This window comes from Musca vetustissima, unplaced genomic scaffold (genome assembly GCF_032173495.1).
Source record: "Musca vetustissima isolate MV318-11 ecotype Yass unplaced genomic scaffold, APGP_CSIRO_Mvet_v1 utg69497, whole genome shotgun sequence".
Classification (NCBI taxonomy): domain Eukaryota; kingdom Metazoa; phylum Arthropoda; class Insecta; order Diptera; family Muscidae; genus Musca; species Musca vetustissima.
Genome location: NW_026883721.1, coordinates 441,179 through 453,485, shown reverse-complemented (window position 1 = coordinate 453,485; position 12,307 = coordinate 441,179). Strand labels below are relative to the sequence as shown.

Genomic DNA, 12,307 nt, shown 5'->3' with positions numbered 1-12,307 from the left:
TGGATGTGTTCAGCAAAAATTGGATTTGTCGCTATGGTGTTCCATCTGAGGTTCATTCCGATCAAGGTAGGAATTTTGAATCAGCGATCTTCAAGGAAATGTGTGACTCCTACGGAATTAAGAAAACCAGAACGACGCCCCTACATCCACAATCAGATGGCATGGTGGAAAGATTCAATCGCACCCTTGAAGAACATCTACGGAAAGTGGTGGACAGTGGCCAACGAGACTGGGATGAGCATATTCCAAAGTTTTTATTGGCTTATAGATCGGCCATTCATGATTCCACATCCCGGACCCCAGCCAAAGTTCTGTTCGGAAATGAATTAAAGCTACCTGGCGATTTGATATTCGGTGCTACCCCAAACGACGATGTGAACCAAGATGAAGACAGCCAAAACTCTTTTAGTAAAGTCCACGATGCAGTCCGACATCGAATAAAAATGGTTAGCAACCGCATGAAGGCAAGGTACGATCGAGCGGCAAATACCGATGGGTTTCAAGAAGGGCAACTGGTACTATTGTTCAACCCACAACGAAAGAAAGGACTATGCCCCAAATTGCAAACGCACTGGGAAGGACCCTACAAGATTGTCACGAAAATAAATGACGTCGTTTATCGCATCCAGAGGAGCGACAGTCCCAGGTCGAAGATGAAAGTTGTACATTTGGAGCGGCTGACCCCCTACGGAACGGGAACTGTGCCTATTCGGGACGAACAGGCTTAAGCGGGGGGCAATGTTACGAATATAACTTTAGATTTAAGTTAATTTAGATGAATTCCGTTAATTTAAGAATTTGAATTGTAACGTAAATTTCTACTACGCAGTTTATTTGAATAACTTCACAACAACAACCACTGTATAGATTTTTCTACATCCTTCCATTTCCCTCTTTCATTTTCTATTTTGTTATTGTCGTACAATTCTTGTTAAACGTCATTCCTATTTCTTTGTTATTCCCTCGCCTGTATGTGTTGTTGTTATTCCTCTTTCTTTGTTATTCCCTCGCCTGTATATGTGTTGTTGTTATTGTAAGTTTGTTTACTCAAGTTTGTTGTTATTGTTCACTCAGTAAGTTTGTTGTTGTTATTGTTACTCAATGTGTTTGTTGCATTGGTAGATTGTTCGTGATCTAGGTGTTACCAGATCGTCTAGAAACTTCTGTAGCGACAGGCAGGGCTCATATAAATAGAGGGAATGGAAAGGCAGTGAGTCAGTTGTGAATCAGATCGCGAATTGAAACCGTCGTGTAAAGTAAAGTGCAAAGTAAAGTTGTGTGAATAAAATCATTGTAATAATCGTAATCAGAAAGAACCCGCGTTTTATTTGGTACGAATTGTATCGGGAAATAAAACAACGTCTACACGGGATTTAGTAAAATCCAAGAACGTAACAATATGTACATATCGTATAAAAACACCATAGATATCAATTTATAATTCTACAAACCGATTTATGTATAAAAAATACAAATTTCAGCACTTTTTAATGGTGTTTTTTCTAAAATCTGAAAACCCTAAAACGTGGACTGATACTGATAACCCACGGTAGTTGTATCGTTTGTTGTACAAGAACACACTTGCTGTTACCTTCTATTATTAGCTCTGTCTGTTTACTCGATATTTGGTAACAATTGTTACCAATGTAATGGATACTTGGACTGGCGCTGGATTCATTCACAAAGGATCTGGATCTGTATTTGCGTTTTATGATGAAAAACCGCTTTCCTCAATGTCCACGGAACTAATGGCCATTACTTGAGTTTGCTATAAATAACAACTATCTTCAAGTGGCCATATTTTCGGATAGTTTAAGAGCCTTACAATCAATATCATCTGGTAATCATCGGAATTATTCACTACACAGAGTCTGGTCGCTGGCTGCGGACTTCGGTGGGCTTGTTAAGCAAAGGAGATCGGTTCCCGCTGGAGTTCGATTCAACGAACTTGACGAATTTGTCCGTATTCACGGCCTTAACAAGCTATCCATCCTTGGTGAATTTCTTGAATTTCAATCAGCTATCAGCTGTAAAACAAACTAGCATTTGTGTGGCGTTTTGTGGCCAAATAATTCTTCTTCTTCTATCTGCAGCAAGAAGATAGATGTAACGAATAAACCGAGAGAAAAAATAATAATAAAAAATAGACTTATTCTTTGTTTCGAAAAAAAGCAGCACAAATTTCCAAATAAATGTGAAAATAAAGAATTGACAGACAATGGATGAGGTAAATAATTGTCGAATTAGCTTTTGTAATTTACTTCACTCAATAATTCGGTCCATACAGGTTGATATTGACAATGTGGAAGACCTCAATGAGTTGGAGGCACGTTTATATGCTCAAATACATCATGAACATGTACATGAGGCAACCCCCATAGATGCTCAAAAATCTATCCAAAAAGACGACGACGACAACAATCAATGTGAAGCAGGTAGTTCTGAAACAAATAGAGGACCTTCGAAGCGTTACTGGGCAAATGGTGAAATTCCCGCATATAACTCACGACCACAGAATCAGCAACAACAACAACCCAATGATGTAAAGCAACAACGTACAATCCAACAGCCAAATCAGAAATCCCAAATTAACATCCCTACGAACAGTGACAACGCCACAGCTAGAAGACAAACATGTGACAATGTTGATGCTAGTAAAAGTGACAACAATGATGTTGGTGAGTGGCTTATTAAATTATTGTAACAAAAGATTTCGATTTTTTAGTTCACATTAATCTCAGTTTTTTGGTAAGCCAGCTTGTTCCCTTTTCTTTTTGTTTTAAAAATAAAAACAACAAGATTTTTATTTTTAAAGTGGGTTATGGTAGTTTCGGATTTCGCCATAAGTCCTCATCAGTTCTCTTAGTTTTTTGCTTGGGGTTATTGTCCCAGGGATTCATGTATCAACTCCACTAAACAAAAAACCCTTTTTTTTTGTTACATCCACAACGTCAAGCCTAAGTACTTTTAGGGAACGCTCAATGTCCCTATGCAGGTTATTAAGGCATCATATGCAAATCTTGTAAATACACATGTGTATTCTTTCCGATTTGAATTTTAGTCTGAGTATAAATAATCATAAAATTATTGAATCGTTTTTTTCTATTCTTAAATCCTTTGGACACATTTATCGTAAGGCGCATTAATCATGCATTGCTCATAGGCATAGTAAACATTTTGTTCTAAGCTATCTTTTACCAATTTCTATTAACATAAGTATCATCTTTTTAGAATCCGCTGTTGTTGAAACGAATAAAAAGTCGCCGGCCGCCAAAGAATATTCGTCTAATGAACAATCTATCAATAAGGCTAGTAAACACGGACCCCCACATCCAAAGGTAAAACATAATCCAAATCTAAGAATTAATCCAGCAGCAGATTGGTCAAAGAGAAACAAAAACAACATATCCAATAAAACAAATACCAAGGAAGTAAAAAATGCCAACACTGCAAGCTCCAAACAGGGACCATTTTTCAAACAACAACAAAAAATACAAAAAATGAAACGAGTTGAGGACAAAAAACAAAAGTCCAAAAAGGCAAAGGACAAATTGAGGGGAAAGAAACCAATTACGACGGATGTCATTGATTTACTTTCTAGCGATGAATCTGACAGTAGCGACGTTGTAATGATTCCAATACCTCCTCCGCCAACGTTTACCGTTGACGACAGTGACGATGATGAGAATACAAAAAAGAAGTCGTCTTCTGGTTCGACACTATTGCAAACGGAAGAAAACGCGTTGGACTCAACGGACGTGCAGATGTCAACGTCAACAAGTTTTATAAAACCACCACAACAAGCATCGATCGTTAACACTTCGAATTCTGACTCAGTCGATAGGCGCTTTGAAAATACATCTCGCTGTGCTTCACCGTGTTCAATTCAATCGTCAGATGATTTTATAGGTCAGGTGGACCGTAGTCGTTTGCTAGAGGATGCTAGTGGCGTTGCCGATGATGAGGATCTGTTGGTGTTGACGTCAGACGTGAATAGCTTGTTAGAGGCACCACAAGAGAAGAGATCGTCGAATAAAGATGCAGACACAAATGATTCAATGACCTTTGTGCCGCCCAAACCCACAGAACCAGCTCCTAAAGAAACTTATCGTGTAGAACAAACTCAGTTTAGGGCTTTGGATGTGTACGAAAGCGAATCGGATATTACTGACAGTGTATATTCTAAAGGGACAACTAAAACGACAGTTATACGTCAGTTGGATACTAGCTCCGACGAAGTCGAAGATATATCCTCTATTCACCCGTCACGTACGAAACGTTTTCGCAAACGTCGTGCCTCAAGCAGCAATAAGGGGTCCGATGTTAACTATGAAAATACACAGTCAAGTAGTGAAAATAGTAACGAAGAGCATGACGATGAGGAATTCGGTTCCGGTACAGAACGCACGGGCATACCGTTCATTTCCCGGGGACCTGCGGTTGAACGCAAAATTCGTAAAAATAGTCGGACTCTTTCAAGTTGTTCGCCAGCTCCCCAGAAAAGCTTTAAGGCTGCTGCAACGAAGGGGCATATGTCAGATGGAGATTTCATTGCAAAGCTCAATAACTTAGTCCAAGGTCAAGACGATGAAAATGAGAATGAAGCTGAAGAAAGTGACGAAGCTGAAGAGGCACCATCTGCACGTGACATAGCTGCAAAAATACTTGGAGAATGTCATCAACCGGCATCGAAAGAAAACGACCCGGCTGTACCTAAAAATGCTAGTCACGATTTAAGTGATGTTTTCAAAACAATTGATAAAATGGAAGAAAAGGAGCAAGAACAACTTAAGCCAGTAGATGCAAAAGGCGAGAGCAATACTTCGAATAGTGGCGTGGTCGTTAATAGCACTCTGCCCGTTGTTTATAAGAGTTTACCCACCGATGACAATGTTCAAATCATTACTTACGTAGCTGATAAGTCTCGTTTGGAAATCGCTAAGCCAAATAAATCAAAAAATGGCTCACCAGTATACAATGTTGTATACCTACGTGGAAACAATATAACCAGCGGCATTGGCTGGAATAGTGAAATGAGAAAATTCTATGAGGATTCATGGAATGGGGAGCATTTTATTTTGTCCCATGTTTGGAATAAAATGAATCGTAAGTATCAACTTTCAATTGTTGTTGTTATGCGTCTTGTATGCAATATGTTTATCATTTCAGCGGATAAGAATTTGTGGAGAATATATGCCGAAGATCGTTTCAGTAGGTCGACAAAACGGTATAGCAATTTAAAATGTACAAATTGTTGTGATTTTGGTCATGCAAGATCGCAGTGTAAACGTCCTAAGAAACCGCTAATTTGCTATATGTGTGGAGAGAGTGGCCATCAGGAACCCCGTTGTCCCAACACCATTTGTCTACGGGTATGTATTACATTGAATAAAACAAATATGTTCTGTAGCAATGTATCTATTTCATTGATTTCTCCTTGTTTTCAGTGCGGCAATAAAACACACGTTTACATAAAAGGCTGCAATGCTTGTTCATTCCAAAATCGCCTGATGTGTCCGATTTGTAAGATCAGGGGACACTCCATTGATTATTGTCCCGACAAATGGCGTAGATATTATTCAACGGTTTGTTAACCAAATTGCCAAATTAGGGAATGCCTCTTAAATCTATTTCTTTTTACAGACTGAACCAAATGCATTTCCCAAAAACAATATTGTATATAACACAAGAAAATATTGTAGCATGTGTGGACAGCGCGGTCATTTAGCGGATGCCTGTCGAAATGCCATGAATTTTATGGAATATCCTCCAATAGCCACTGTCGTCAAGTCACATCAAAAATCGTATAATGATTTGGCATTTAAGACTTTACATAGCGGTGGCATTCCTTTCAATTTGATGTACGAACCGACACAGGAATATTCATTTGGTTTGGCGGAAAGAACAAATGCCGATAAATATTACGGACGCTTTCTAAATGCAGTTGGAATGTCGTACTTAATACCGCGCAAACGACGCTCTGAAGCAATGGGGGAATCTTCTGCGAAAAAGTTGAAAAAGTCCTCAAAGAAAGGGGAGAATTTGAAAGGTGAAAGCTCCAAAGCTCCAAATCAGGTACTTAATTGTTATACATATCATAACATGAAATCGAACTGCTATTGTTTGTTTTTGTAGGTTCAGGAAATAACTGAGAGTGGCAATGTTGAAGATGAACATCCAATAGATATCCCATCCACTACTGAAGTTAGTAATGAAGATGTTGGCGAAGCTGAAAGTACAGTTCAAAACAGTAACGGTAATGAGGATGATATTCAATTGAATATTACTGTATCTACCCGTAGTAGTTTTTCCAGTTTCAAATCGCCGAATAATGTCACATCGTCAAACCTTCAACCACAAAATCTTGATTCAGACTCAAATTATAGTTTTTCTGAGCACTTTGATGTTCCATCTACATCGTCAAGTGTGGAAAAAGATCAGTCTTCGGTTAAACTTGACGGAGTCTTGCAAGATGAGAACGCCAATGCACCATCCAATAAAATTTGGACATCATCAATCTTTAAAGAAAAACCCAAATCTCGTGAAATGGAAGAACTGCCCGACTTTATTCCATTGGTAGATTCCACCGAAGATTGCCATGACGATAAGATGGAATCACATGTTGGTAATCAGATTGACCAGCCAGAAAAAAGACGTCCAGCGGGAATTTCGAATAGATTTGTTCCTGCCGAGTCTGATGATGATGAAAGTAATGATGGAATCGGAGTCAAAAAAGATGCTGACCAAACAGATGGCTTGCCATGTGAGGCTAAAATTTACCTGAACCAGTTTCATACGAAATATTTGTTGTCCCTCGAAGGCCGTACCTTTTTGGCAAAATCTTCAAAGGAATGCGACTTGAAAGCCCGTCTGGATTTTACGTCAGTCGGTCACGTCCTGGTAATTTTTGGTTTGCCAAGCAATCAGGACAAATTTCAACGTGAGCTTCTTTTGAAATACCGCGAAATTGCAGATCAAATGACACAAAAGAATATACAGTCGACGCCCAACATACCCAAACGTATCGATGTACTTATACGTTTCTTGCGTGACGACATCAACCAGCTGAACACGAATTTGGGCAATGCAAATCATTTGTATAAACGGCTGCAGTATGTGGAACGCCAGCAATCGAAAGCAGGATTTAAACAGGCTGATAAAATTCGACGTTCGCTAAATATGATATTGGTGGGACAGGCTGGTTTGCAGGACGGAAACATTCATCTGGACAAGCTCTTGTTGAGTTTAAAAACTCTAATTAATGACTACAAATCTGACGATGCTACCCCGCCTCAATTACGTTCAGAAATATCTTCACATTGGAAGTTTATATTTTCTTCATACAGACACGATAATTACGAAGAGTTGTTGAAGATCTACAATAATCTGGTACTTAAAAATCGAATGCTTAAACTAAGTATAGATCCATTGTTGTTGGGCAACAAACTACTGGACACAAGTCTTACATTGGAACAGAAGGAGAAATTGGAGCAATCCAAACCACAGATCCGTGAAATCAACGAAGGCGATGAAAAGCATATTGAAGACAATCCGCAAAAACCCCCAAAATCCAATAAACGTAAACAGCAAATCACAGATACACCAGCAACAACACCAATAAAAGCACCGACGACAACTCAACCTCAGCGCTCAGATAATCTTCGTGTACCGACCCCAACAAAAACAAAATCGACTGTTGTTAATTCGTCATCGTCCCTCAACCCAACAAGAAGACAGCAAACAAAAATTATGCCTCCACCTCCGTTCGTCAACCCCGAAACACGTTCGAATGCTACAGTTAATGCTGCCATCATGCAACAAGTTTCGGAAAAATGGAAGAACACGTGCGACACCTTACTTAAGGAAATTTCGAAGCCAGCAACTCGTGCCGGCAGCGGCAGCAACATTCGGGACTCCAAGTTGCCGTCAACGTTCTGGTCGCGGGAATCGATGCGATACTTGGATGAATGTATACCGATTGTTTCGTCGAGGCCGGAACTTGAAGAAAAGCTTAAGCGGGTTCAGAACAAATCGAAAAATGGACAACTCTCGTATAATGACTACCTCGCTGTAATTAAATTACATACAGCTCTGACAGGAAAATAGCATAGGTGGCTTTTTATGCAATGCTAAATCAAATTCATATAACACATTTTATACATACATTGTATGTATGTAGCGTTCAATTGAAAGATATATGTTTTTGTATATCATTTGTATTTGTACAAAATTATCCTTTGTACTTTCACTCTATTTGTTTTTAAGAAATTGTCTCTATTTTTTTGTATTTCTTTTAAAGAAGTAACAAGTGTACAAAAAATAATAAATAATGTTAATTTTTTTGGAATACGTATTTATGAATTCTTGTTTAGTTGCCAAATGAAAATGAATGTAGTTCTCAATTTCAGAATAGGTTACTGCAACACTCTGAGTCCGGTTAGGTCCGTTGTGATCATCCACAAGAAAGACATATGGGTGGTTTGATTGAATCATCAGTTTCTAGATCGGTGGATTGACATCCTCGTCTAGCTAGTTCGTCCGCTCTTTAATTACCCAAGATGTCACAATGTCCTGGTACCCAACACAACCGATAGCTATGGTGAAGTTCTTCCAGAGCTGCTCTACACTTGAGGACGGCTTCGGATTTGATGTAACAAGATTTGATGGCTTTAAGAGCCGCTTGAATATCCACAAAGACAGTCACCGGCTCAGCATCCAGACTTTTTATCAATTCTGCTGCCTTCCAAATTGCTATCCAGCTTGTAGGTTAACTCAAGGCCTAACCTTTCACAGTAGACGCCTGCCCCAGTACCTTCTTCCATCTTGGATCCGTCTGTATAGAAGGCCAGACCGTCCAGAGGAGGGTTACTTCGTTTCCAGTCATCTCTACCAGGAATAACGACATCTACATCGTCAAATCTAAGGATTGGTGATATTTAGTCGCTTAGTTTAACGCGTTGGTCCAATGCTATACCTGGTTCATTCAGAACACTACTATGCCCAAAGGTACAGTTCCGCCAGAGTTTTTGTTCATGCAGCCTTAGGGCGCTACGCGCAGCCTGACACTTAATGCTGAGGCCCAGAGGCTTGAAATACAGCATTGTGTTCAAAGCTGCTTGTGGCGTACTCTTTCTGGCTCCTGTAACTAAAATCGTGGCGGCTCTTTGTACCTTGTCTAATTTACTGGATGTCGACTTGAGGCTCAGACAGTTCTACCAAACAAGAGAACCATAGGACAAGATGGGCTTCACCACAGTGTTATACAGCCAGTCAAAGGTACAGTTCCGCCAGAGTTTTTGTTCATGCAGCCTTAGGGCGCTACGTGCAGCCTGACACTTAATGCCGAGGCCCTGAGGCTTGAAATACAGCATTGCGTTCAAAGCTGCTTGTGGCGTACTCCTTCTGGCTCCTGTAACTAAAATCGCGGCGGCTCTTTGTACCTTGTCTAATTTACTATATGTCGACTTGGGGCTCAGACAGTTCCACCAAACAAGAGAACCATAGGACAAGATGGGCTTCACCACGGTGTTATACAACCAGTGTATAGTCGATGGTTTTAGCCCCCAGCTTTTCACAATGGAGTTCTTGCATGCATAGAGTGCAATCATTCCTCTCTTCGCCCTCTCTTCAACGTTCCTTTTCCATCGTAGTTGCCAGTCCAGGATTGTGCCGAGGTACTTTGCTTCGGGAGATAGGTGAAGTTGCACTCCATCCAATGTTGGTGGAGCAAAAACGCCGAGCTTACGCTTCCTAGTGAACATTACCAGTTCCGCCTTCGTTGGATTTACACTAAGACCATTTGCCCTGGCCCAGCGTGACAGCGTCAGTAAGGCTCTTTGCATAAGTTCCGAGATTGTAGACGGAAAATTTTCGGAAATCAATATCACCACGTCGTCCGCGTAAGCTACAACTTTGATACCTTTCCCGTCCAATTCCGTCAATATAATATTAATTACCAGTAGCCATAGTAACGGCGAAAGCAACCCTCCTTGAGGTGTGCCTCTAGTTACCGATTTTTGTATCCCCCACACTTGAATTAATAATTCTGCTGTTAAGCATTTTATCCATGTCAGGGTATCAGGAATCCCAACTTCTTTAAGTGAGTGGTTTATGGATTCAAGTTTAACGTTATTAAAGGCTCCCTCTATATCTAAGAAGGCGGCCAGCGTAAAATTTGAATTTTCCATTTTCCTCTCAATGTAGCCTACCACTTCGTGCAGTGCAGATTCCACAGACTTGCCCTTTATGTATGCGTGTTGTGATTTGCTAAGAGAGGTGGTGTCTATACGACTCCTAATCTCCAGGTCGATCAGTCTTTCGAGAGTCTTGAGGAGAAAGGATGATAGGCTAATGGGTCTATAGTCTTTTGGTGCAGAGTGGCTTGGTTTCCCTGCTTTGGGAATGTAAGTAACCTTAACCTCGTTCCATAGATCCGGAACATACGAGAGAGTCAAATACGCAGTATAGATCTTCTCAAGGATCAGATATATACTTGGCGAGGCATATTGAAGCATCGCCGGTAGAATACCATCTGGTCCTGGCGATTTATACGGCTTGAATGTGTTGACCGCCCATCGCATCTTATTTATGTTACTCACCTTGCTAATGAGATCCAGATCCGGGTGGCAAAAGGCTGAGTGTCATCACGTTCACCGTCGATGGTACCCATGTCTTTGCAACCTGGAAAATGAGTCTCTCGCTTCATCCTGCTTCTTAATACTACCGATGGACTTCGGGTCCTTGGATAGTAGTTTTCGAAACCTCAGCGTCGTTGACTCCTTCTATCGACTCACAGAAATTTACTAGCTCTATAGGAGTTCCAATCAGTGTCGAGTTTAGACTTATGCGCCCTGTTATACAGTCGTCTGGTCGCTTTCCTTAGATCACCAAGTTCCTTGTTCCACCACACTGGCCGAGATTTCTTCCCGGGTATGTGAGCGGACAGGATTCCTTATGGCAACCAAGGAGAACATCCGTTAGATTTTTCATGGCCCCGTTGAGTGTTTGTGTTAAGAGTCAGCTAGGAGTTCGTTAGTTTCGTGAATTTCTCCCAGTTTGTTCCCCTTGGATTCCGATAAGGCTGTTGTCTATCTCCGTCAAAAGAGTACTCGAAGAGAATCTTTAAATGATCCGAGAAGGAACATTCATCAAATACCCTCCAATTTCTGATGACGGAGTCATGTAGATTTGAGAGGGTTAAGTCAATGACCTCCTCTCTATCCCTAACCTTAAAAGTCGGATCACTACCCCTATTACATATGCGTAAATTATAGGATAGTATCCTTGCTACCCCATTGAAAATTGTGAGCACTTGCGTCGCATCCCAAGATAACATTGCAGGTACTCGTCATTTCATCGAGCATTTTTCGTACACAGGTGCCTGGTGGATCCATCTCCTCAAAGGGCATATAGATTGAGGAGAGCAGGGTGGCCTTCCCCGTCGTATTCTCTAGCCTTACAGTGCACATGTTACCATTGCTGTAATTAGATAGAAAGACTAGATTTAAGCTCTTTTTACCTACTATACATGTTCTCACCTTGTCCCCCATGGACGGCGCGAAAATATCAAAGTTGGCATTCCTTAGTCCAGAAACCATATTATTATAAATATATGGCTCCTGAACTAAGGCAATGTCGACTTCCGAGTTCGTGAGGGACAGGAGTAGTTCGGCGGCTGCGGCCTTGCAATGATTAAAAGTGTACCAATCGACATACATAAAATTGTATGGAATTTATTTTTCATATTATTTAAAATTGATAGATGAGTTCCAAATTAAAAGGGGTTGCCATCATAAAATTCTCAAATGAGACTACCTTCTGTGCATTAAAATCTTGAAATCGTCCAAATGTGCTTCACAAAAATATAAATTAGATTTCAAAATATGATTTGACAGCAAACTTAATACATACTCAGCTGTCCTTACTGTCCGACTTTATATAGGCCTTGGACAGAATGTAGCCTTTTTTGTGAAAAATAAGAAGGGCATTGCGTTTTTTTGCGGTAAATTCTAATTGCTTTTATTTTTTAACAAATAAAAAATACTACAAATAAAATATAATACTTTTGCACAAGTTCCAAGTTATGAAAAAAGTAATAGCTTGGTTTCCAGTTACGTTAACATCTGTGAGATATTGTCCAGAAGAATAGCAAGGGTTTTCGTCTCCCATATTCGTTGTAAATGTATATATCGTAAGCCTTATCCATAGCCAAGTCTTCATCGTGTTTAAAGCTTTTTCTTAAAATTAAAAATATATATTTTTTTCATCGGCATACTTGACCGAAATTACTTTAGCAACAGTAAGAATT

The 12,307-nt window shown here is 40.1% G+C and overlaps 1 protein-coding gene across 1 annotated transcript; it reads left to right on the top strand.

The window, feature by feature from the left end:
- Positions 1-3,032: 3,032 nt before the first annotated feature.
- On the top strand, positions 3,033-8,108 carry LOC133330743 (uncharacterized). Its single transcript, XM_061539155.1, has 6 exons — positions 3,033-3,066; positions 3,232-5,106; positions 5,170-5,372; positions 5,448-5,585; positions 5,644-6,075; positions 6,136-8,108. Exons 1-6 carry the CDS (start codon positions 3,033-3,035, stop codon positions 8,104-8,106), a joined length of 4,653 nt encoding a protein of 1,550 aa, XP_061395139.1. The 3' UTR covers positions 8,107-8,108.
- Positions 8,109-12,307: the final 4,199 nt, after the last annotated feature.